At 43.0% G+C, this 27,665-nt stretch overlaps 1 protein-coding gene across 1 annotated transcript; it reads left to right on the top strand.

The window, feature by feature from the left end:
- Nucleotides 1-14,097: 14,097 nt before the first annotated feature.
- LOC144672990 (uncharacterized) lies at nucleotides 14,098-26,208 on the top strand. Its single transcript, XM_078534986.1, has 4 exons — nucleotides 14,098-14,275; nucleotides 19,823-19,901; nucleotides 23,101-23,339; nucleotides 24,097-26,208. Exons 1-4 carry the CDS (start codon nucleotides 14,227-14,229, stop codon nucleotides 24,213-24,215), a joined length of 486 nt encoding a protein of 161 aa, XP_078391112.1. The 5' UTR covers nucleotides 14,098-14,226; the 3' UTR covers nucleotides 24,216-26,208.
- The last annotated feature ends 1,457 nt before the right edge of the window (nucleotides 26,209-27,665 follow it).

The raw sequence follows: 27,665 nt of genomic DNA, 5'->3' as shown, positions 1-27,665 counted from the left end.
CCATACATGCCAGGCATCCTTCTCATCTGGCCTGGAAGGCATCCTGCTTGCACTCTCTCCATCTCTATTCATGCAGGACAAACTGGCACACAACAAAAGGAAGAGGTCGCAGACTTTGATGGTGGAATGCCTAAAATCAAGGTCCTCATGGACTTAGAAAATAGAGTCATCCAGCTGGCCGGCGAATATCTGGACTGTTCCTGTGCTGACGGTGAGGTCAACCAAGTGGGGATCCAGCAGTGTAACATCCATCAGACAACCATGCTGTGAGTCAGTTCCCCTGTTCCACAGTCCCCTGCCATGCACTAATTATCTTTGCTTGCTTTTGCAGGCACATCTAGGAAGCAGCCAATGGGGTCGACGAGCCAGGTCCTCAACTCAAGCCTCAAAGACACCTTGGAAGAAGAATCTTACCAAACTGAAGACCTGTCACAGCGTTCACCTATACCTTCCACCAGTGCAGAGACACAAACCTCAGTGGGACCTAGTTCTAGAGTAGCCTTGGGGTCACAATCTGGTGAGCACATCGCACTGTCTGATCCACAGCAGGCAGAGGCAGGGACTTCCCGGGTTTCTGGTACTCGGAAGACTGTGGAGGCCAGATATCTGCTGAAGAGCCTTTGGACTTGGTCATACCTCAGTTGCTGGAGCTGCAAAGGCAAGCTCGGGAGCATCAAGAAAGGATATCCGCTGCACTCCTCAGATTGCAAGGCAGAATGGAGGAGTCTGCCGCCTTCAGCCGGAGGTGATAGCGCCGCCATGCCAACGCACCAAGGTCAACACTGGTAGGATGGTGGCTGCCATGGAGACCTTGGTCCAGGACATTGGTACTGCAAGATCTGCACTCCATTGCTGAGGCACTTGTAGGCATCCAACAGTGTCAACGCGAGCGGTGTGGGGCTTCTTGAGCTTACTCCAGCTGCCTCCTCCTCTCAAGGAGTCAGCCACGGGCCCTCACGCACCCATAGGGAGGTGGATCAGAAGGTGCACACCCTGGGGCCATCCACCCAGGTGACTCCAGGAGTGTCCAGCCCATCCAAATTCCCTATTCCTGTGACCCCAGCAGCTCATGTTCCACAGACCGAGGAGGGTGCCACTGCCACGCAGCAGGACCCCGAAAGCAGGCTGGGGCCCTCCAGGTCTTGGCCCTCCACAGGACGCCTGCCAAGGTCATCACAGACAACAGGGCGTAGCAGTCAGCAGGCTGCCTCCACCTCGGCTGTAGTTGTCGGGGAAGCACCAAGATGTAGTGGCAGGGTTAGAAAGGTCAAGAATGTTTATTTGTACAATGTGGACGTGGGTGTTAATCACTTGTACTTAATGTTGACCATTGTAAATACACTCCCAAGAATGGCTCCTTGATATGTTGAGCAGTGTTTGTGTCAATCAAATGTGAAACCTTAGTTCCTGCACAAGATGAAGGCAGGTGTCTCAGTCCAGGGCCTCTTCCCTGTGCAGTGTGTAAACTTCAGAGCAAAGTGATTGTCTGGCTTCACACTCACTGGACACATTAGTGATGCCTGCACCTTGATGGTGCTTGTCATTGTTGCCAGAATGTCGTGGGCAGGTGTCACAGAGTTATATCATTCTCTCTGTGTGCTCTCAGTACCTTTGAGTTGGGACTGGCCCTGCATCTCTTCAGCATCTGTGACTGGTGATGCTGTGCTCCTGAAGGGGTCAGGTGCTGACGGCTGACAAAGGATCAGGTGCATTTAAAGTTTCATGGCTGCGTCTCCATGATATGACCCTGATCACGGAGCACAAGTGAACTGTCCTCAGCCAGACAGAAGTCAGACATTCACAGAGACAATGTGAAGGTCTATGGACTGTCCTCCCTGCATGCTGTCATCATCCTCCTGGAATCTAGTGACTATTAGGGCTTCCACTGTGTCTCCCTGACATGAGCCTGAGCACTGAGGGTATGTGCACTGCCACCAGCCACACAGGAGTCAAACGTTCACAGATGCAAGGTGAAGACGTCAAGACTGTCCTCCCTGCGTCTCGTCACCAACCTCCATGAATCTTGCGGCTATGAGGATCTCCTGGCCGCGCTTGCCTCGTCTGGCCAGTACAATGGCCTCATCACCAGCATCCTCGCCTTCAAGGACCTCATCACCATCCCCTTCGACATCCTCCTCATCAAGGCAGATGTGCAGCTCCTCCATCCCCTCCTCGGCCAGGTCCTCCCCCTGTTGCAGTGCCACCTTGTGTAGTGTGCAGCAAGCTACGATGATGTGCAACACCCTTGGTGGACTATATTGCAATGTGCATTGGACCTGTCACAGCGTTCACCTACACCTTGTGGTTGACATAGTTGACTGCTTGTTGCCATGGTGATCTAAGCACCATGTGAGTGCAGTTGATGGCACCCTGCACTTGTGGAACACCTGAGATCTGCACAAATCCAATCGCTCTTGCTTCCTGGCTTTCCAGATCCCAGTCGAAATGCTCAGAGTTCCGTGCCTTTGCGAAGATGATGTTCATGACGTTCTGCATATATTTGTGTGTGGAGACTTGTGAGATCCCGCACAGGTCACCCTGTGGGATCCTGGAAGGAGCCAGTGGCATAAGGATTGAGCACCACGGTCACCTTCACGGCCACAGGCAGTGGATGCCCTCCATGTCCCTGTGGCACAAACCCTGCAGCAGGCGGCATATGTGTCTGACCGGACATGTGCAGTCTTTGGTGATTGGTTTTCTGTCATCTTCAGGAATGACAGGCGCCATATTTAGACCCTAGTTTTAACAAACCACCTACGAGCAATGGCTCTCTGTGGATCTTCAGCTGTCTGAGCAGGAGGCCCTGCCGCACCCTCATCTTGAGGGAGGTGCTCCTCCCTTTGCCGAGCCAGGTGCCTCCACCACTCTCCTCTTCTTCTTCTCTGCTCCCTGTAAACCATGAAGCATACCACTAAATCACCATGCTCCATGACCCTGATGCTCTCCTCCTGCAGAATCAAAGAAAGAGACACGTGGGTTAGCAAATGTGCCCTAAGAATCTCTCTTGGTTAAGTCTGAAGGCCCCTTAATGCATGCAGGAAAGTGCTGGCCACCACTTGGATGTCGCTCATTGGTTGTCTGAAACCCCACCCAACCCCGCAAACTCCTCTTGACCGATTGGTGGCAGCTTCGCCCACTGGACTGCATGCTGTGTTCTCAGCTCGGGCGCAGGCATCTCCCAACCCGCACTGCAAGGCTGCGCTGTTAGCTTGAACCATGAGGGATACTGGTCCAAACCTTAATAAAGACATTGCAAGGGGCTGTGAGCGCCTCCACCAGTGACTGCGCCATGGCCACCTTTCACAAGGGGATTCTACAACTTACCCAGTCAGCCAATTGCTCTGCTTCCCCCTAAAATGCTCATTAATTTGCAGCCTGTGCCATAGGGGTGAAATGTTTTGGAGCATTTGGCGGCGCTTTCATACTTTTGCATTGCTTGAATGGGCAGGAAAGCTTCAGAGGCCCAACTCCAAGCGAGTCAACGGAGCTGCTGCTGAACGGTCTCAGCTGTGGAAGAATGCTCACTTTTGACAAGATTTACCAAGTGCGCGGCCACTTCCCTCACCCCTCTCCCTGTCCCACACCCGGCACATGCTTGTGTACTTCCTTCAGTCTGTGTTGCCTTTCCCCCCACCCCACCACCAGCCTGACCCGCACTGGAGCCCTTGTGCCTGCACTGCACTGAAAGCCAGCCAGGAAACAGCCACTTGCCTGTGCCCCCCCACCGCGAATGTGTGGCACCTCTTCCTTGATGCCCTATGGACGATGCTCATGAGCACTGCGCTAGATTGAATGAACTCACCTTCGAGTTCCCCTCAAAGTTCAGCTCACTAGGCAGTCATGAAGCACGCTATTCTGAAGTCACGCCAACTTGGGCAGTAAATTTGATGTGGGGGGATGATTCCGGTGAGCAGGGCTTATAATGAGATGCTAAGGTTTTGAAATTAGGTTCCCAATGTGCAGCAGCGAGAAATGCAACCCGCCATTGGCGGTCGGAGCGGACAATCGCAAACAGGTTTCACAACAGCTTGAAACTGAGTTTTGGCCTTCTCGCCATATTGTCCACTCATGCCCACCAGGACACCCACACCCAACGGGACCGGACGGTTCCGCCCACAAGTGGAGGTATCAGTAGAGTAATTGTTTGGATCAGTCAATTCATGGAAACATGAATAAAATAAAACTTAAAGAGACAAAGGGCGTGTGAATAATTCAAGGTAGTGGAGGTGTAAGGAAAATGAAAGAGAATGTGAGGTGTGAAAAATATTGAAAATCGAGGGAGTGGCGTCAGGTTTGGAGTTAAAGTAAAATGACTTGACAAAGTTCACAGGGTTAACCAGCGTCAAATAGAGAATGAAGAGGTCAGCAGGGCAAGTGTTGACTCGCTTAACAGAACCTTCCTGTCTAACCAACAAGAAGGAAGTTCAGATGGAGTTGGATTGGTTTTCCTGCTCCTCCACTGGGTTGAAAGTATTTTGAAAGAAAGACTGGTATTTATGTATTGCCCTTTGACAACCTCAAGATGTCAAAAAGTGCTTTACAGCCAATAGGTATAATCACTGTTGTTGGAAACGTAGCAGCCAGTTTGCGCACGATAACAGCAATGCGATAATGAACAGGTAATCTGTTTTTAGGTGTTGCTCGAGAGATAAAGAAGAAGAACCTCCCTGCTCTTTGTCAGATATTGCCTGTGGATTTTTTTTGCATCCACCTGAAAGGGCAAACGGTGCCTCAGTTTATCGCGTTATCCAAAAGACGGCAGCTCCGACACTGCAGCACCCCCACCCCCCTCTTCCTCCTCCCCCACCCCAGCACTTCACTAGGAATGCCTGCTTTGCAGTTATTGACTTCTGTCCATCTCAGGAGATGATGGACTGCGCCCAGGATGCCAGGATACACATCGCTTTTGGATTGAACATTGTCTGTTGTGGCCATTTGCAAGTGGCAGTCCCTTCCAAAGCTGGCACAGATGAACGGCATTGGCCCGAGGTTGACTGTTTTTCTTCCTTCCGTCGGGCTCTCTTTTCTGCCATATGATCATTTCTTTTGTCCTCTGCCTTTTCCACACCCTTCCTGACTGCTTGTCTCCAGGCTCTCCAGACAGCAGTGGGCCTTGCAGTCCAACTTGAATATAACAACCTTCTGTCCGAGAGACTAGAGTGCTACCCACAACTGACAGCTACTAATGCAGGATGGTTTCTGCAGCAGTTTGTAAGATTCAAGGTTGAGATTTAAAACTGAGTTTTCTGAATGCGTCTTCTGACATCGCACGCTGTTTTGAGTCATCTTGGGTGTCATGAAAATGTGATCATTTTCATAATATTATCGTGATTTATTGAAAAGTAGGTCAATGGTGGGATTTGGATTAGTTTCTCTGTGTGTATGTGTGTGTAGAGGGGATTTAATTGAATTGGAGACAGCTGGTCTGGAGGTTTTGAGTTACCAACAAGAAGCTAGGTTTGAAATGCTAAATACGTAAACATTGCTGAAGTTTTAGAATGTGAGGGGTAAGGAAAATTTGCATTTTTAGATAGATTAGGTTAGTTTCAATTTCAAAGAGATGGTAAGATATTACACCTAGCCAGAAGAAGCTAAGCCAAACAGTGTGTTAATTTTTCCCAAAGGTTACTGATAAAATTTGTACTATGAAAGATATGTATGAGAAAAGTAAAGTTACAAAAACATATGGGAACAATGGAATTTGCATTAAAAAGGGAGAAACATGTATAAAGGAGATAAGGCTATGTATAAGAGGAGGGGGAATTCTAAGATCTAACACAAGTGTGAAAATCCTCCAGCCTCTGTACATCAAGTTGCTGTACAGGAACCGAAGCTGAGAAAACTCATTTTGAATTTGACTGTCCAGGGTATTTGTGGCTTTGCCTGGGTCTGTTTAAATCTATTTGTTTTACTGTTGCCTTAATAGAGGTGTAACTGGGAGCCAGATTAATTAGAAGTTTTAGGAGTTATTATAGTAGTAATTAGCAGACCTATGTATGTGCTTGAAATCTTTTCTTTTGTTAATAAATGTTTAATTCAGTTTTCTAAAAAATCTCTGAAGTCGCGGTAGTCTTATTACTTCTGAATTCAAAGCATGCATCTTGAAATAAATACAAATTACAAAACAGTTGTGACCGCGTGATCAAGTTTCCCTCGTGGATTTGATCTGCCTGGCACACATCATCTGCCACGTCATAACATGGGAGGTTTTACCCTATTAAAGGTGCACTATGAATGCAACTTCTTGTTGTTGGAAACCTCAGATGGTCTAAACCCTGGACTTCTCTACATTTGCAATTAATGTCATTCAGGCAATTTCATCCAACCACCATTGACACTGAAAATCAGGACTCTCAGCAGACCAGCATTTTAAAAAATGGGCCCAGAACAAGTATTCAGCATTCCTTGTTTTACCCCCACCCCCAACAGTGATAGTATGGGAAATAAATACAATGATTTAATATCATAAATAGAATTAAGTTTCCAATAAAATTATTGCCGAGTGATTTAGGATATAAATTCACATTTATCTTTTCTACTTTAATAAAGAAAAGTAGCATTTATGACTGGAATTGATTGATTGTTATGGCAGAAGGCAGCACGCTTCACATCACACAGCGATATTCAGATACCTATACCCTTCAGTTATTGGTATTAACTGGAATATATGCACTTCCTTTATTGCACAAAATAAACAGCAGCAATACATGTTAATTTTTTTAAAAAAAATTATGGTTTTCATTGGCAGAATATGCTGATGCTTTACTCCTTTCTACAAATGAAAAGAAAGACTTGCATTTATATAGTGCCTTTCACAACCTCAAAGGACTTTACAGTCAATGAAGTACTTTTTGTAGCATTGTCACTGTTCCTATGTAGGAAACATTAATCACCAATCACGAATCGCCACCAGGCCTGACATCACATTATGCACACATGCATTTTCCAGCTGGGATCACTAAAGAGATTAGGAGCAGAAATCCAGGCTGATTCTTCTTATCCATATCAGCAGTGGCTCACACTGTCACTTCCAAGGACTCCCGGACATGAGTACTAAAATCTAAAGCTGACACTCCCAGTGCATAACGGAGGGAGTGTTGCATTGTCAGAGTCATCATCATATTAAAGCAAGGATCTGTCTGCCCACTCAGTTGGACATGAGGTGACATTGTTTCAAATAAGAGCACGGGAGGTATCTTGAAATTCTGGCCAGTGTTTATCTCTCAACCAACACCCCGAAAAACAGATTATCTGCTCAGTATCATATTGGTTTTTTGAGGGAGCTTGCTGCTCAAATACACACACTACAATGAAGTTTTGAAAGTAGTTCTGTGCTTAAGACCTTTTCTAGTTTGATATACATGTTTTCTAAACAATACAAATACTGGCAATATTTACTTTGGTGTAAAATATTCCATCAAAATTAATAGCACCATTTTAATTTATTAAGAAACGCATTTTTATTTAACTGACATTTCTGCAATTTTTTTTTCTGTTTCAAATAGGCTAATCATCTAGAACATGTTGCAACAGTGACCAGAGTTTAAAAAGTGCTTCATTGGCTGTAAAGCACTGTAGGATGTCCTGAGGTTGTGAAAGTCGTTATATAAGTGCCAGTTTTTTTTTTATTATGTCATACTGCTTTTCTTCAGCTCAACATGTGATAGTATTTGTTATCAATTTGTGGGTTAGTGTCTATTGCTGTATTGTTTGCAATAACCACTGAATATTTTGCATGGGTTCCAAGCAGAATCTTTGGCGTAGAATCAAATAGTTGAGAATTATGTGACAATTTGACTGCTGCCTTCCCTTTATTACAACAGTAACCACTTCAAAAGTACCTCTTTGGCTGTAAAGCGCTTTGGAATATTCTGTGGCTGTGAAAGTTGCTATTTAAATGCAAGTCGTCGTTTACCAGCAAAGGACCAATTGTAATACTCAATGGGCATAATAGATGAGATCAAGAATCTCAACACAGTCCAGGGTTTGGACTTGGGACCTACCTGTTTGTATGACTTGGGCTAGAACTTTTCCTGAACTGTGCTGGCAGGTGTGAAAAAAGACGTTTTTCCCGCCAGCCGCAATGGCGGGTTTTTTGCACCATACCGTCCGCTCCATGGAGTGTCCTGCCTCATTATTAATGCATGCACGGGAAACACACAGATCGCTGGTGGGCGGGCTCAGATTTTCCTGCCACACTGTGACCTCAGCGTTTCCTCGCTCTGGGCACCATATTTAAAGCAAACTAGAGCGGAGCTTACTTCATGTCTACAGACCAGGACAGCTCCAGGTGACAGATGGCCCCAAAAGCAAAGAAAACAGCAGCCCCCAAATTTAGTGACGCCTCTCTGAGGCACCTACTGGATACAGCTGTAGCCTGCTGCAAACTCCTCTACCCCGCCACTCTGGGGCGAAGATCAACCACCAAGCTCACCAACCCAACATGGGAGTCGGTGGTCAGTGCTGACACCCTCCAAAAATGTACAGGCAACCAGTACCGCAAGAGGATGAATGATCTCCTCCATTCCACCAGGGTAAGTCATTCTTCTCATCACTCTCAACTCACACACTCACAAACCCATCACACATTCACAGGGTTTGCACTCACTGCCAGCTCCAGGGACATCAACACTGTCTCACAACACCTTCATCTCCCCTACTCATGGTGTCCTCATGCCGTCCATGGCACCAGCCACACATGCCAGGCATCCTTCTCCTCTGGCCTGATAGGCATCTTGTTTACCATTCAAAAACAGAATTACCTGGAAAAACTCAGCAAGTCTGGCAGCATCGGCGGAGAAGAAATCAGTTAACGTTTCGAGCCTTCATGGCCCTTCGGCAGAACTGAAGCATAGTTAGAAGAAGGGAGAAATATAAATTGGTTTAAGGTGGGTGGGGGGGGGGGGGGGGGGAGAGACACATTGAGGGTGTGGTGATTGTGGAGATGAGCAGATAATCAAAAGATGTCACAGACAAAAGGGTCAAAGAGGTGTCGAAGGTGGTGACATTTGTCTGAGAAAAGTGCTAATTAAGAATGGAAGACAGGATATTCAAAGTACAGCTCTAGTGGGGGTGGGGTGGAAAGACTAACAAGGTTTTAGTTTAGATTTAAAAATAATGGAAATAGATGGGGAAAGAAGAATCTATATAAATTATTGAAAAGAAAGGGGGGGGGCGGCGAAGAAACGGGGTGGGGATGGGGGGAGGGGGAGTTTAAGATCTAAAGTTGTTGAATTCAATATTCAGCCCAGAAGGCTGTAAAGTGCCTAGTCAGAAGATGAGGTGCTGTTCCTCCAGTTTGCGTTGGGCTTCACTGGAACAATGCAGCAAGCCAAGGACAGACATGTGGGCAAGAGAACAGGGTGGAGTGTTAAAATGGCAAGCGACAGGGAGGTTTGGGTCTTTCTTGCGGACAGACCGCAGGTGTTCCGCAAAACGGTCGCCCAGTTTGCGTTTGGTCTCTCCAATGTAGAGGAGACCGCATCGGGAGCAACGAATGCAGTAGACTAAGTTAGGGGAAATGCAAGTGAAATGCTGCTTCACTTGAAAGGAGTGTTTGGGCCCTTGGACGGTGAGGAGAGAGGAAGTGAAGGGGCAGGTGTTGTGTCCGCAAGAAAGACCCAAACCTCCCTGTCGCTTGCCATTTTAACACTCCACCCTGTTCTCTTGCCCACATGTCTGTCCTTGGCTTGCTGCATTGTTCCAGTGAAGCCCAACGCAAACTGGAGGAACAGCACCTCATCTTCCGACTAGGCACTTTACAGCCTTCTGGGCTGAATATTGAATTCAACAACTTTAGATCTTAAACTCCCCCTGCCCCCATCCCCACCCCGTTTCTTCCCCCCCCCTTTTTTTCAATAATTTATATAGATTCTTCTTTCCCCACCTATTTCCATTATTTTTAAATCTAAACTAAAACCTTGTTAGTCTTTCCACCCCACCCCCACTAGAGCTGTACTTTGAATATCCTGTCTTCCATTCTTAATTAGCACTTTTCTCAGACAAATGTCACCACCTTCGACACCTCTTTGACCCTTTTGTCTGTGACATCTTTTGATTATCTGCTCATCTCCACAATCACCACACCCTCAATGTGTCTCTCCACCCCCCCACCCCCCCACCCACCTTAAACCAATTTATATTTCTCCCTTCTTCTAACTATGCTTCAGTTCTGCCGAAGGGCCATGAAGGCTCGAAACGTTAACTGATTTCTTCTCCGCCGATGCTGCCAGACTTGCTGAGTTTTTCCAGGTAATTCTGTTTTTGTTTTGGATTTCCAGCATCCGCAGTAGCTTTTAGCTTTTTGTTTTTATCTTTTTGTTTACCATTCTCTCCATCTGTCTCCTTGCAGGATAAGCTTGCCCACAAGAGGGAGACGTCCCAGATTGGGGGAGGTATGCTCAAACTGAAGATCCTCATGGCCTTTGCAAATAGAGCCATCCAGCTGGCTGGTGAGGATATGGACCATTCCTGCACAGACGGTGAGGTTGGCGGCGCTCAAGCAAGTGAGGATCCTGCACTGCAACATCCATCAGACAACCATACAGGAGTGATGTCTCCTGTTTCACAGTCCCCTGCCATGCTCTCTCTTTTCTCTCGCAGGCACACCTGGGAAGCAGCCAAAATCAGCTATGAGCCAGGTAATCGACTCCAGCCTCAAGGGCACCTCAGAAAAGGAATCCATAGACACACCAACAGAAAACCCATCAAGGCACTTACTCACACTCTCCACCAGCACAGAGACACATCTCAGCGGGACCTAGTTCTAGATTAGCCTCGGGGTCACATTCTGGCGTGCACACTGCACTGTCTGACCACAGCGGGCGGAGGCAGGGAAATCCAAGGGTGCTGGCAATCGGAGGACGGCTGGAGGCCAGAAATCTGCTGAGTCCGAGTCAGATGACGAACCTCTGGACTTGGTTCTATCTCAGTTACTGGAGCTGCAAAGACAAGTTCAGGAACATCAGGAAGGGATGTCTGCTGCACTCCTCCGATTGCAAGGCACGATGGGGGGAGTCCGTCCACCTTCATTCTGAGGTGATAGCGCCAGCATGCCTACACACCAAGGTAAACACTGGAAGGATGGCAGCTGCCATGGAGACCTTGGTCCAGGACATTGGTCCTGCACTGCTGCAGGAGCTGCACCATCACTGAGGCATTTGCTGGCATCCATTACTGTCAACACAAGAGGGGGGGTGTGGCCTCTCAAAATCATTGCAGCTGCCCCTTTCACTCAAGGAGTCAGCCAGGGGCCCTCACACACCCACAGGGAGGAGGATCAGCAGGTGCACACCCCGGGGCTATCTACCCAGGTGACTCCATGAACATCTAGACAATCCCTCTTCCTGTGAATCCCACAGCTCCAGCTCTGCAGGCCGAGGAGGATGCCACTGCCACACTGCAGAATCCCGAAAGCCGGCTGGGGCTTCCCAGGTTTCGACCCTCCAGAGGACACCCGCCAAGGTGATCACAGACAGGGTGTGACAGTCAGCAGGCCACCTCCACCTTCACTACACCAAGATGTAGTGACAGGGTTACAAAGGTTAAGAAGGTGTAGTTGCACAGCCTGGGCATGAGTGTTAATCACTTGTACATACTGTTCACTATTGTAAATAAACTCCCAAGAATGTCTCCTTGCCTATGGCTCCTTGTTATGATGAGCAGTGTTCATGTCTCTCAGATGTGAAACCTTGGTTCCCGCACAAGATGAAGGCAGGTGTCTCAGTCCAGGGCCTCTTCCCTGTGCAGTGTGTAACCTTCAGAGCAAAGTGATTGTCCGGCTTCATACTCACTGGACATATTAGTGATGCCTGCACCTTGACGGTGCTTGTTATTACTGCCAGAATGTTGTGGGCAGTTGTCACAGAGTTTCATCACTCTCTCTGTGTGCTCTCAGCACCTTTGAGGTGGGGCTGGTCCTCCATCTCTTCAGCATCTGTGACCAGTGATGGTGTGCTCCTAAAGGGGGACAGGTGATGAAGGCTGCCAAAGGATCAGGTGCTGTTAAAGTATTACGGCTGCGTCTCCATAATATCACACTGTTCACAGAGCGCAAGCGAGCTGCCCTCAGCCAGACAGGAGTCAGATGTTCACAGAGGCAATGTGAAGATCTATCCAGTGTTTCACTGCATGTTGTCATCATCCTCCTGGAATCTTGCTATTATTTGGGCTTCTGCTGTGTCTCTATGACTTGAGGCTGAGCACTGAGGGTATGTGTGCTGCCATCAGCCAGACAGATGTCAGACATTCACATATGCAATGTGAGGATGTCAGGAGTGTACTCACTGCATCTTGTCATCATCCTCCACGAATCTTGCAGCTATTAAGGCCTCACAAGCATGCCTGGTCAGTGCAATGGCCTCATTGCCGGCATCCTCAGCTTCCAGGACCTCGTTACCCTCATCCCCTTCGATGTCCTCCTCATCGGAGGAGACGTGCAGCTCTTCCATCTCCTCCTCAGCCAGGTCTTATTCCTGTTTTAGTGCCAGGTTGTGTAGTGCACAGCAAGCTACGATGATGAGTGGCACCCTCTGGGGACTGGAGTGCTTCATCAGAACTTTTGAGGCACTAGAACAAGTTGTAGTCAATTTCAGAGGCATAAGATGTTAACAGAATCTAAGCCGCTTGGTGAAGTAAAAACTAAGACATACAGCTTTTTTCACAGAGAGAATTTATTGATTTTGTTTTAGTCTCATAGCCCTCCTCTCACACCCCCAGTTTCCCAGCTGTCCTCTACTTATCTATGCTCAAAAGTACTTAATTAAGCAATGCCCTTCACCTATTTATCTTAATAATATAATTAACATAATGACAGTGAATTCTTACAGGTTCGCCGTCCTTGCTACTGCAAAATCATAGCCAAGTCTATTTGTTACTGCAGCAATGTACAGCTGTTAGAAAAGGTTTTTTTTTAACAAATTATTGCAATGTTCCCTCTAAATTTTCCTTGTACTGGGTGGTCTCCAAACTCCTCTGGGCACTACATTTTTGTCCACGGGCATTTTAAGAGTAACTTGCATTCTGCCGGATATGTTTCGCAATAGAAATGTAGAAAATAGAAGCAGGAGTAGGTCATTTGGGCCTTCGCACCTGCTTCGCAATTCAATATGATCATGGCTGATCCTCTATCTCAATGCCATACTCCCACTCTCTCCCCAAACCCCTTGATGCCTTTAGAGTCTAGAAATCGATCTATTTCCTTCTTAAATATTTTCAGTGACTTGGCCTCTGCAGCCTTCTGTGGTAGAGAATGCCATAGGTTCAACACCCTCTGAGTGAAGATATTTCTCCTCATCTCAGTCCTAAAAGGCCTACCCCATATCCTGAGACTGTGACCCCTTGCTGTAGACCCCCCTCAGCCAGAGGAATCATCGTCTCTGCATTCAGTCTGTCCAGCTGTGTCAGAATTTTATATGTTTCAATGAAATCCCCTCTCTTTCTTCTAAACTCCAGTGAATACAGGCCTAGTCGGCCCAATCTCTCCACATTTTACAATCCCAGGAATTGGTCTGGTGAACCTTCACCGAACTCACTCCATGGCAAGTATATCCTTTCTTAGGTAAGGAGACCAAAACTACACACAATACTCCAGGTGAGGTTTCACCAAGGCCCTGTACAGCTGCAGTAAGACATCCTTGCTCCTGTACTCAAATCAATGATCTGATGAAGTTGTGAGCAACCAGTTTATTTCAACTTTCCCGATTGGTGTGTGGCCATGCACGTGTGCATCTTAGGAGGAAAGTTGTTATATCATAAATTTTCAAAGGCAGCAAGTAGTGCAAAATAAAATCAAATACTATTTAATGAAAAGCAAACTAACAATCATATTTCAAGCAATTAATATTTTAAATTTTGTAAGCAAAATCAAATCTAGTTCCAAACATATAAACTTATGTAAGAGCTACAGTATAAACGTGAATTATTGCATTATCGAAGAACTCTGCCTAAAAGCAGTCTTTTTTTAATCTGGGTGTTTTTTTTCACATTTATTTTCACTTTCATATTTATCGCGGGGCCACTGAAATATATCTTTATTATGTGATTGAAAAAAATTGTTACTGGATGCTGCTAAGATCCCTGCTTGTGCGCGTTAGATAACGACGTTTGTGTGGGTGTCAACGCTGAAACCGCCTAATCTAGTTACAAAAAAAAGGACATCACTACTTATTCAAACATTTCTACTTGGTTGTTTTAAAAATAAAAGGAATTCTCAGCAGCGGCGAGAAAATGGACACCACTGAGAATGGCCAGAAATCCACTGATCAGGAGATTCCAGGTAATATTGTTTGTGACAGAAAGTAAAAGTAGCTGTTACTTCAGTAAAATGCAATGGGTATTTAATTCTTCTGGATTTATGTTAGTTGCTAAATGCTTCCAAAGTTTAATGCAGTAGAAACAACACATATTTTACAGTTTTTTGAGCACACATTCAGTATGACAATGAATGAGTAATAGTCTAGTTGATAATAGTGATATCTGACAGTATAAACTAATTTCACACAGTTCTGATGGTCCACGGGGAAGCTAAATGTGGGTTTAGTTGGTTTTAATGGATAGTATTTCTCATTCTAAGAGTTATTATGCAATGTCAATTATAGTAGAGTTCCATAATTATAATGAACATAAATAATCGCATTCACCAGACTCTCACAACAGTTATATTATGTCTGATACTTCAAAGAGGAAAATTCAGTCCTCTTAATAATATTTCTACATATTGCTAAATATGGAGCACAAATATTGTGCACAAATAGTACTATTTTACTATAGTGTGCTGTGTTTTTTTAAAAATTCTTTCATGGAATGTAGGCATCACTGGCAAGGCCGGCGTTTGTTACCCATCCCTAATTGCCCTTGAATTGAGTGGCTTGCCAGGCACATTGCTGTGGGTCTGGAGTCACATGTAGAGGTACCAGACCAGGTAAGGATGGCAGATTTCCTTCCCTAAAGGACATTAGTGAACCAGATGGGTTTTTATGACAATCGATGATAGTTGTCATGGTCACCATTACTGAGACTAGCTTTCAATTCCAGATTTATTAATTGAATTTAAATTCTACCAGCTGCTGTGATGGGATTTGAACCCATGCCCTCAGAACATTAGCCTGGGCCCCTGGATTACCAGTCCAGTGGCATTACCACTATGAATATGTGTAATATAAGTATTAGTTAAATTTAACAATGTAAAATTAGCACTGGCTCACTTTTGTTTTAAAAGTATAGAATACTTACTGAAATGCAATCATCTAAAGTAAGGATTGATCCTTCCACAACTGATAATGCCAAATACATAACGGGAAGATTTTAACTCTCCTCGGTCGGGCGGGAAATGAGTGAGAGAGTAATTAAAATGGCGAGTCTTCATTCCTCATTTTACTGCCACCGGTTTTGATGTGAATGATATTTAACCCATACTTGAATGAGCCCATCTCATGCACCTTCCCATGTAAAGCTGTTGGGAAGCCAACGAGGCTACTGAAGGTAAGTGGGAACTTTTTCTTAGCAAGACCTTTACTTTAGTGCTCTTCCATTCTCCACAAGAAAAGTCCAGACCTCTGCCACACCCAGATCCACCCTGTCACGAGAAATGCAACACCCACCCTTCACCCTAATGCCAGATCTTGTTGCAGACAGCCTTCAGCTGGTGGTGAAAAGTGACATCTGGGTTTCCCCAGCATTCATTTTCTAATCCCTGATATCTTCCCCAGCCTTACATTCCTCCCAGATCTCTGCACTCCTCCAATTCTAGCCTGTTGCACATCCCATTTTAATTACTTCACCATTGGTGGCTGTGCATTCAACTGCTTGGGCCTCAGGCTCTGGAATATCCTCCTTAATCCTCTCTACCTCTCTCTCCTCCTTTTCAAGATACTCATTAAAACCTGCCCCCTTGACCAAGGTGACCTCTTGCCTCCTTATGTTACTCAGTGTCATAATTTGTTTTATAATGCTCTTGTGAAGCAAGTCGGAAAATTTTATTTCATTAAAGCTACTCTATAAGTGAAAAATTTTGAATTTTGCTGTTGACTGCTGAACTGCAATCATGCATATAAATATGCAAAATAATTAATTCTACATATCATGAATGTAGCTACAATTTTACATTACAGATGTTGCTTTGCCTTTTACTATTGCTGTACTTGAAGGAGAAAAATATTTGAAGGGGAAAGATTTGCAGCAATATGGGGAGAGCAGTGGAGTGGGACTAACTGGATTGCTCTTTGAAAGAGTTGGCGCAGACTCAATGGGCTGAATGGCTTCTTTTTGTGCTGTACTATTCTTAAGAAAAAAACAACCAACCCATCAAGGATTTTACGTCCACAGCTGCTTCCATTTTGACTTATCATGGATTCTGCCCCATCAACTAAATAGGCTGGAATTTTGCCAACATTTACACCCCTGTTTACAGTGATCTTGTTGACAGCAAATGACTTTGAAATTTTGAGGATTTTGTTAGCGTAGATCAGTATAAAAACTGGAGTAAAGAAAACAGAAATCATCAAAAATATTCAGGGCCTGAGGAAAGTCTGGAAAATGTGGCACCTTTCTCCTTTTAGTCCTTCCTTACCTTACTCATGTTGTGAAATTTAAAGTTTGAAGTTGTTACACCAGCATTGATGCACATGAAGCACAGCATGTAGGCAAAAGTGCAATTGTGAAAGTTTTTCTATTATTAATGTGGAATTGCAGCACAACTAGGGGGCCATTCAGCCCATCGTGCCTATACTGGCTCTTTGAAAAGGCTGTCCAATTTAGACCCACACCCCAGCTTTTTCCCCATAACCCTGCAAGTTCATCTTCTTCCAGTACATGTGCAATTGCCTTTTGAAAGTTCCCATGGAATCTGATTCCACCACCCTTTCAGGGCATGTGTTCCAGATTTTAACAACCCTGAGTGAAGACATTTCTCATTTTCTCTCTGCTTCTTTTGTCAATTATGTTAGATCTATAATCTTTGGTTACTGACCCACTTGCCAAAGGAAATAGTTTCTCCCTGCTTGCTCTATCAAAACCCCTCATAATTTTGAACATATCTGGTCTCTCCTTAACCTTCTCTGCTCTAAGGTGAAGAATCCAGTCTCTGTCCTGTCCTGCCACATAGCTGAAGTTCCTCATCCATAGTATTATTCTGGTAAATCTACTCTGCACCCTCTCCAAAGCCTTGACACACTTCCTAAATTGCACTGCCTAGAATGGTACATAAATTGCATTGCCTAGAATTCCAATGTAACCAATACTGGTGCCATAAAAATGGCATTCAGAGATAGAAAATACAGTGCAGGTGTCAATGAAGAGAATTTGAAAAAAATTGTTAGCAAACACTAGAAATATTCCCTCACATTGAAAGGCAATGAGGTAACAAAATGGAAATAGGCTATTCAACACAACTAATCCATCTTGGTGCTTTTCCTCCACATGATTAGAAATATTTCCTTTATTCTTTCATGGGATATGGGTGTCACTGGCAAGGCAAGCATTTGTTACCTATCTCTAATTGTCCTTGAACAGAGTGGCTTGCTAGGCCATTGCAAAGGGCAGTTACAAGTCAACCACATTGCTGTGGGTCTGGAGTCACATGTTGGCCAGACAAGGATGGCAGATTTCCTTCCCTAAAGGGGCATAAGTGAGTAATTAATGATAGCTGTCATGGTCACTATTACTGAGACTAGCTTTCAATTCCAGATTGGTAGGAATTGAATCTGTGGTGGGAATTGAACTCGTGTCTCCAGGGCATCTGGATAATACCCAGTGATATTACCACTATGCCACCATCTCCCCCTTCACATTCATCTGCCCTGTTCCCACCTCCCTGTTTCAGGTCCTGCTGTGTCTAAAATTTTGGATGTACGTTTGTGCTTATTCAGAAATGGCATAAATACAGGAAACTCGTATTCTCTATTACATTGGGGGAGGAGGGGGCGGGACTATGTCAATGAGGCAAATGTTTTTCCAACAGAACTAACTTGGGAATGACCAAGGAAATTCACACATGCGATGTTTTGGTGTAAAACAGTTATGTGAAAATTTCACGGGAAGAGGAGAAACTCTGCTTTTACACCATCGTTATACTGAAACTTTCCAGAAAATTTCTGTGTGATCAAAAATCTTTAAAATGTCTGTCTAAAGGAATCTGGAATTCCCTGGAACTGTTAACATTAAAATAGGATCGTATTAATGTAAATAAAATACAATGTTTTTCAAAGAGAAAGTTATGCATATTACAGATCATAAATAATGTAACCAAGGAATACTTTTCAATAAATGTTATTTTTGTAGAATTAAACCTTTTCTAAGCCAAACAATTTTCACAGGGTGCTTGTTGGACAATGACAGTATGCATGTAGAATATATTGAAGGATCTGACCCTGCATTACCGGCAGCATTTTGTGGCAATTATCTAAAATGCAAGACAGCTCCAAAAATGTTGCCACACCCAGATTTACCCCACCTTGGTTCCTGATGCAATGAGAGTTCAAGCAATATCAGTTAACTTGGTGCTAACTAGCACCATTAGCTATGCTGTGGCTCAGTAGGTAGCATTCTTGCCTCTCAGTTAGAAGGCCCTGGGTTCAAGTCCCACCAGAGAGACACTAGATGAACCCAAAAATCTCAGTTAATGTTCCCAGTGCATTGCTGGAATGAGGTGCTAAACTGAGGCTCCATCTATCCTCTCAGGTAGGCATAAAATATTCCATGGCAATGCTTTGAATAAGAGCATGAACATTGTCTCCAGTGCCCTGACTAATGTTTATCCCTCAACCAACATCACTAAAATAGATTATCTGGTCATTACCACATTGATAATGGCATTGTTTTCTGGCTGCTTTCTGTGTGCAAATTGGCTGCAGCATTTCCATCAAAAGTTATTCTGGCTGTAAAGCGTTTTGGGATGTCCTGGTGATGCTGTAGAAATGTATGCTCATCTTTCTTTCTCTGATGGGAACCCATTAGTCCTTATTGTGTTTGGAAGTGGAATTCTCATCAACAACACCAGCTAGACATTTTCTTTTGACTGGCACAGATGAACCATTGATGATAAATATGGAGGGTTTATGGTGGGAGGGAGGGGTGTGGAAATACCCAAGAGCTTCTTTTACTTTGCTGATAAAAATTCCATAATTTTAAAAAAATAATATTTTTCAGAAAGACTTTTTTATTATGTTAATCCCATGTGTATGTCCTAATCTTCATTTCACTTTCTGTAAAATTATAAAAAGGGAATAATAAAACCTGTTTATATTTCCTCATTTGCTGTATGTGAGAATTCTTCAATGTGATTGACTGCATAGCCTGCTTGATGACATTACTTGCTGGCCTCCAGAGATCCCCTGTAGCGGATGCCAGAATAAAAGTAACATCCAAAAGGGTCAAATTGATGCCACAGTGTTTGCTAATTTTTTATGGACAGATTTCTCTGAGGTCAGTGGTGACGAATGGCGAAATCTGGGAGTTTGTTTCTTTGGGTTCTCATATTCAGGTTCTGTGCCACTTGTCTTTAAACATATATTGAATAGGACACTGTAATAACAAAGGAATTACATTATACTTATGCAGCTTCTATAAAACAGGATTTCACAGGTGTATTGAAGCGTTAACAATTCTAATGCGTAACAGAAAATTACACACAAAACTGTGGATATATAATCAAGCATTAATCTGGGGCATAAAGAGTATGGTAAATTATTAAATTTGTATTGGTGAGCTAGCATATTGGGTTACTTCTTACTTCATGAGTGTCAACTCTACAAGTGTAAGACTGTATCTGAGAAAATGTGAGTAAGAAAATTTACACTGCGTGAAAATTTGATTCTTTTCACACCAGGAGTTCTTCCATATCGTTTGAGGGACCGTGAACAGCTCAGGAAAAGGAAGCTGGAAACTCAAGAGAAGAAAACCTTGGTGTGGGTAATTAAGTGAGGCATGATATAATAACCGTGTGCTATGAAGAAAGATGATTTACAGCTAGCCCAGATTAATGGGATGGAGTCTGATGGCTGGAAGCATTCAATGTGAAATTAAACTCGGCCAATTCCTTGATGAGTGTGAGCTAACTTGGTCCTAACTTGGTACTGGTGGCATTCACGGATGAATTTTACGTGGTAAAAACTATAGTTACGCTAGTCTCATAATTGCTTGTATTGTTTATTCCTCCAGCCTCTCTTCTCAATAAAGTGAAAGGAGGGTGTAGAGAGTATTTTTTCTTCTCTTGAATCGATGTATGGTCCTTCCACTTAAAACAGGGCAAGTAGCAGGAGTTCTTCTCAACCATTGATTTTTTTTATTCATAGGATAGTACGTCACTGGTAAGTCCAGTATTTATTGCCCATGCCTACTTGTTCCTGAGAAAGTCATGGTGAGCTGCCCGAGTAGCTTGCTAGGCCATTTCAGAGGGCAGTTCAGAGTCAACCACATTGCTGTGAGTCTGGAATCACATGTAGGCCAGGTAAAGTGATAGATTTCCTTCTGTAAAGGACATTAGTGAACCAGATGGGTTTTTAATGACAATCTTGACAATGTAGGTATAAAAGTATCAAAGACCCTTAAATACTTTTGTAATCCAAAGTCCACAAAGATATTATATAACTCAGAATTACATAGAATATACAGTCGTAGCAACGGTGTTTGGCCCATCCAGTCTATGGCAGCATTTATGCTCCACTTGAGCCTTCTCCCATCCTTCCTCATTTAAATCTATCAGCATAATGCTCTATTCTTTTCACCCTCGTGTGTTTATCTAGATTCCCCTTAAATGCATTTGTATATGTCAATCTCAACAACTTCCTGTGGTAGCCAATTTCACATTCTCACCACTCTCTGAGTAATGAATTTTCTTCCGGATTCCCTATTGGATTTCTTGGTGACTATTTTATATTGATGGCCTCTAGTTTTGCTCTTTCCCACAATGGAAACACTCTCCCTGTGCCTACTCTATCAAAACCTTTCAGAATTTTAAAGGTTCTGATTAGATATATCCCTCAAAATTCTTATTTCAAGAGGAAAGAGTACTGGTCTGTTCTTCTTTTCCTGATAGATATAACCTCACAGTTTTGATATCATTCTTGTAAATTTTTTTTTGCACCTTCTCCAGTATCTCTAAATCTTTTTATTTTATGGCAACCAGAACTGTACATGGTGCTCCAAGTATGGTCCAACCACATTTTTTTATTCATTCATGGGATGTGAGCATTGTTGGCAAGGCCCAGCCTTAATTGCCCTTGAGAAGGCGGTAGTGAGCCATCTTCTTAAACCACTGCAATCCGTGTGGTATAGGTGCATCCACAGTGCTGTTAGGGGAAGAGTTCCAGGATCTTGACCCAGCCACAATGAAGGAACAGAGATATATTTCCAAGTCAGAATGGTGTGCGACTTGGAGAGAAACTTGCAGGTGTTGGCGTTCCCATGAGTCTGCTACCCTTGTCCTTGTAGTTGGTAGAGTTCACAGGTTTAGGAAATGTTGTTGAAGGAGCCTTGGCGGGTTGTTACAGTAGGTCTTGGAGATGGTACACATTGCTGCCACTGTACGTCATTGGTGGAGGGAATGAATGTTTGAGGTGATGGATAAGGTATCAGTCAAGTGGGCTTCTTGGACCTCGATGGCGTTGAGCTTCTTGAGTGGCGTTGGAGCTGCACTCACCATGAATGGTGCTGAACATTGCTCATCAATGAACATCCCCACTTCTGACCTTATGATAGAAGGAAGGTCATTGATGAAGCAGCTGAAGATGGTTGGGCCCAGGAACTCCTGCAGTGATGTCCTGGGGCTGAGATGATTGGCCTCCAACAACCACAGCCATCTTCCTTTGTGCTAGATATGACTCAAACCAGTGGAGAATTCTCCCCATAATTCCCACTGACTTCAATTTGGCTAATGCTCCTTGATTACACACTCAGTCAAATGCTGCCTTGATATCAAGGACAGTCACTCTCACCTCACCTCTGGAATTCAACTCCTTTGTCCATGTTTGAACCAAGGTTGTAATGAGTTCTGGAGATGAGTAGCTCTGGCGGAAACCAAACTTAGCTTTGGTGAGCAGGTTATTGGTGAGTAAGTGCGTAAGTGAGTAAGAATAACCTTCATCACTACCTTTAGTAATTGGTGATATAGTCAAGCCAAATACTTTACATAATGAAATGTACAGAGTACAAACCTGAGACATTTTATCTGAATAAATATTTATTTTAATTTTGTTCGCAAATGTGTTTTGATTACCTTTCTATCACCCATTCCATTCCCAATTATATGTTTTATTTCAGAGTGAGAATTGTGGTGATCTTTTCAGCCTCCTGGCAATCAATTGACATTAATTATCTTCTACACTAAATCCTTAGCTAGTGTTCTTCACCTTGAATATTTTTAGACCAAGAATTAATTGGAAGGACTCAAACCTGTTTTTGTTTATTAATTGATTAACTTAATAGAAGTCAAATGTCTTTCAACTTTATATATGGTAAAATTACCACACCAATCTGGAAATACTCAGCAAGTCTGGCAGCATCTGTGGACAGAGAAACAGAGTTAACATTTCAGGTTGATCCCTTTTCATCAGAACGAGTTCTGGTCCCTTATCCGAAACGTTAACTCTGTTTCTCTCTCCATAGATGCTGTTTGACCAGCTGAGTATTTCCAACATTTTCTGTTCTAATTTCAGATTTACAGCAGCCGCAGTATTTTGCTTTAGTACCATGTTACTCTGCTGCATTGTCCAAAATCTGAGGCATGAGTGCTTGTTTACTTTCTGCCTGAATATTGAGATCTTTGCTTTTCCTTTTACTAGTCCCATTTTACTAAGATTTTGTTTCCATAGATTTTCTCTTTAACATGAAAGATTCTATTCCCCATCTGAGTCTCAAATTTCTTTGACCACAATGGTCAATGTGGCTCTGTATAATGGGCGGCAATCTGATACTGCTGATTTTGGGCTCTGCCTAAGTTGAATTTCTACCTTTATATCTCATAAGATCTTTACCAATTGTTGGTAACAAGTCTTTCCTCAAGTTCTTTTTATTTTAAAAATTATCTGAGCATTGTTGAGTACATCAAGATTTCACCACAAAAAAAAGTAAAGATTTCCTTTTGTATTTGCCATTGCAAATTCACAGGGAGGAATCAAAGGGAAAAAGAGGAAGAAAGGCAAAGGCCGGAGGAACAAGCAGCAAGCATACAAAAAAGCCGGTGGCTGAGCCAGGACCTAGCCCAAAGCCAGCGCTTATACAAGAACACCTCTTGGCCCAAGAGGACACCAAAGATGATCATCCCTATCCCGAAAGTGAAACCTTTGCACCTCTGGAGGAAAGTGCAAAGCTTTTAGTAACTGAGGAGATTCCCACTACTTCAACAGGTATTCCAACATGCTTAGTTATGAGTGGGACAGCTTAGGGCCAAATATCGAGTCTGATTTATTTCAGGGCCTGCAAAAACCACATTCAACATTACTAGTCCAATAGAACAGCAGTCACTGCATTTCAAGAGTAAACCACTTTGCAAAATGTGAACACCTCATAGTACTTCTAATGCTCTTATTTTTTTTGGATTTCTCTACCCCAGAGTACAGTGGATGCTCAGTTGTTGAGTATATTGAAGACATAAGTCAATGGATTTTTGAGTACTAAGAGATAGGAGGATTGCATGGGAAGTTGAGGTAGAAGATTAGCTATGATCTTGTTCAATGGTGGAGCAGGCTTGAAGGGGCCAAATGACCTATTCCAACTCCTATTTCTTTTCTTCTTATGTACTTACACATCTGGAGACCCTTATAAGGTCACTTAGTAAAATTTACAAATAAAACACATGGGAAACAATGTGGTGGACTGTACAACTCTTGGAATTATTACACTGTCTTACAATAATCACCTAAACCATTTGAAATTCCTATCAAATTTTTCAATAGGTTAATTATCTCTTCCCCAGACAGCAGTGGGAGTGGGGTTAGATTTTTGATCGACAAGGGAGTCAAGAGGGCTCAATCGAATCAACCACAATCTTATTGAATAGTGAAGCGAACTCAATGGCCAAATGGCCTACTCCTGCTCCTAATTCTTGTGTACCCTATCTCGGCAATAAGATTAAAATATTACATTTATTCCCTCTTCTTCTAGATTTGCCTGGAGAAACAGAGCCAGCTGGTGTGGAAATACCAGGGATTCTACAATTTCAAGCTGAACATGTGCCTGAGGAAAATGCAGCATTCAAAGAATCAATAGTTCTGAGCTTGTAAAATATCAATGCATTTGAATTTTATAGAATTCATTAAGTTTTCTCTGACAATCGTTATTACATGGGAAAGATAATGATAGTACTCTTCCTTATCATCATGCACTCATTATTGCAGGTGTAAACTCATGTCCTATCACTATATGGTGTAACTAATTTCAATGCATGTTGATACCTTTGTATTTCTTTTTATCTAGCCACCAAATGCGCCATGTAGTGATGGGATATGAAATTGAGCCCCTGCAATCCCATATTCATTATTGAAGCATTGTACAGGGAAACACAAGAAAGGGGAAGGGCAGCCTTTTTGAAGCAAGAGGGCAACTCTTCCTGCAGACAGGTAAATTACTTGGAATATACAGCACAGAAACAGACCATTCAGCCCAACAGGTCTATGCTGGTATTTATACTCCAGATGAGCCTCCTTCATCAAAGGAACATAAGAACAAGATGAGGCCATTCAGCCCCTCAACCCTGTTCTGCCATTCCATGAGATCATGGCTGATCTTGATCTAACTCTATAAACTTGCCTTTTCCCATATCCCCTAATTCTTTAAAAATAACTTTGATTAACAAAAATTAATCATCATTTCACCCTATCAGCATATCCTTTATTCCTTTCTCCCTTTCTTCCTAGGTTTATCTAGCTCCCCGGGAAATGCATCCCTTCTATTTGCTTCAATCACTCCCTGTGGTAGTGAGTTCCACATTCTCATCACTCGGTTTCTTCTGAATTCCCCTATTTGATTTCTTGGTGACTATCTTGTATTGATAGTCTCTAATTTTGCTTTTCCCCCACAAGTGGAAACACACTCAAAGAAGTTTCTCCTGAATTCTCTCTTAGATTTATTAGTGAGAAGGATAAACATAGAACAAATGCGTATAGCTCCACTTTACACTTTTCTCTTCCCGATGTACTCATCAACCAATCTTCAACTGTCAGGAAAGGTCACATGCAAATATTTACATTTACCTTCACTGTACCTGGGTCTATTTACACTTAAATCTGTCTAGCATACAAACCTTTATGTATTAGAAATATTCCCAAATTTTAGATTTTATCCCAAAATTCTCTGATCAATAAACACTGAAACTTTGGATAATTTTCTTCCTGAAGAAGGTGGAATCAGCTTAGATGCATGACACAGTTTGAAATACTGACTGTTTACCTTCAACAACAACTTATATAGTGCCTTTAACATAATAAAACATCCCAAGGTGCTTCTCAGGAACATTACAAAACAAAATATGACACCGAGCCACATAAGGGTCAGAAGGCCAAAAGCTTGGTCAAAGAGGTAGGTTTTAGGAAGTGTCTTAAAGGAGGAAAGAGAGGTAGAGAGACAGAGAGGTAGAGGGAGGGAATTCCAGGACTAAGGGCCTAGACAGCTGAAAGCTTGATCACCAGTGGTAGAGCAATTAAAATTGGGGATGCTCAAGAGGCCAGAATTAGATGAGCACAGATATCTCAGAGGTTTGTGGGGCTGGAGGAGATTACAGAGATATGGAGAGGCAAGAAGACAAGGATGAGAATTTTAAAATTGAGGTGCTGCATGACAAGACGCCAATGTTCGTCAGCAAGCCAAGGGTAATATGTGAACAGGACTTAGTGTGAGATAAAGAGAATTAATTAGAACTTCCTAGATAAAGCCCAATTATAAAACTGTAGGAAAGGAGTAGAATTATCATAGTGACTCCCTTATCAAAAAATATGGAACTGAAAAGTAACAATCCTATCAGCAACTGTGATTGTCTCTCCATTGTAATATCCCAGGATTGTCAGTTAATGCTCAAGACAAGTGAGATTCTCTGTTAACTTTCTAGACGTTACAAGGCAATCTCCATCAAAGATATTCAATTTCAGCAAATGATTTGTGTTCGTTGTGTGACTTTAAGACAATGTGCTAGTTTTTGTACCGTGTAATGGCCACGAAAAGAAAGAAAAACTAACTTTGAAAAGATGTGAAACAGTTCAGAAAAATAAAGAAATTACTTACTCCCGTGGTTCAATGGATTATTAAAAGATTATCCCACAGGTAAAATTCACAACTTAGACTTCTCTTAATCAAACATCTACAACAAAGATACCTACTTCCCTTTGTAATTTTGGAACATCTGGACAGATGTCTTTATTGACGATACAACGGATATCTACACCTGTAAATGGAAGCTTAATGTTGCGGCCATATTGTATATCAGCTGCAAAAATTACCACAACTCTGGTGAAAGTGCATTTATCCACATGAAATAGTATAGAACAGAGAACTAAAAATCAGAAATGGGATTCTCACCATTTGCATCTTATACAGGATCAAACAATACAAAGAACTATGATTAAGTTTAACATGCTTTAATTATGTTTGCTTTTACGTTAGTTATTTTACCAATTATATTTAGTCCATTAGTACTGACAATATAATTGAAAAACTATTACCTGGAAGCAGTAACGGAGTTGACAAGACAAAGGAATTGAAATAAAAACATTAAGTGTCGGAAAATACTCAGCAAGTCGGGCAGCATCTGTGGCGGGAAAAAAAAGAGTTAACATTTCAGGTCAGTAACCTGTTGTCAAGGGGGGAGCAGTTAGCTCAGTTGGCTAGATGGCTAGCATGTGGTTCAGATTGATGCCAACAGTGTGGGTTCAATTCCTATTCTGACTGAAGTAGACTTGGGACCTGCCTCTACAAACTGCCCCATGCTTGACTCAGAGTGGTGTCCCTCAGGCTATATAACCAATTGTCTCTCTCATAGAGAGAGATGCCTTCCCAAGTGGATTATGGCTAATTACAAACCTACTTTCCTAAATTGTTGTCAAAACTACCAAAAGTGAGTTTGTAACAGGTTTTAAGTAAGTACAGACAGGAGCAGGGGGAAGGTTAAAAAGAGCAGGTCTGTAATAGGGTGGAACTCAGGAGAAACTAAATGACAACAGGATGATGGTGCAAGGTAAAAGAGTGGTAACAGAACAGGTGAAAAACAAAAGATGGGCCTGGAAGAAGTGTAAATGACAGTAACAGAACCATTACCAACAGCTGCAGCCCAAAATGATGGGAGCAGTGGAAGGCTGTAAAGTGTCTAATTGGAAGGTTAAATGCTGCTTGTTGAGCTTCACTGGAACAGTGTATGAGGTCAGAGTGAGTGAGGTGGAGAATTAAAATGACAAGTGACTAGAAGCTCAGGGTCATGCTGGCAGACTGAATGGAAGTGTTTAGCAAAACAATCATCAAATCTGCATTTCGTCTCCCCAGTGAAGAGGAGACCACATTGTGAGCAGCGAATTCAATAACACCAAACTGAAAGAAGATGAAGGATTTGAACAGCGCAACTGCTAACTCGGGGTGTTTAAGCAAGCTTTTCATCTCAATTGGACATGTTAGTTCAGTTCTATTATGCTTTCTAAAAAAAAGGCATTAATTTTCTTAATAAAACACAGTTAGCTGTATAATTATTTTAA

The sequence above is a fragment of the Cetorhinus maximus genome, unplaced genomic scaffold (assembly GCF_964194155.1).
Source record: "Cetorhinus maximus unplaced genomic scaffold, sCetMax3.hap1.1 HAP1_SCAFFOLD_184, whole genome shotgun sequence".
NCBI lineage: Eukaryota > Metazoa > Chordata > Chondrichthyes > Lamniformes > Cetorhinidae > Cetorhinus > Cetorhinus maximus.
The sequence above is the reverse complement of the archived record's forward strand: the minus strand, read 5'-3'. Positions and strand labels throughout refer to the sequence as shown.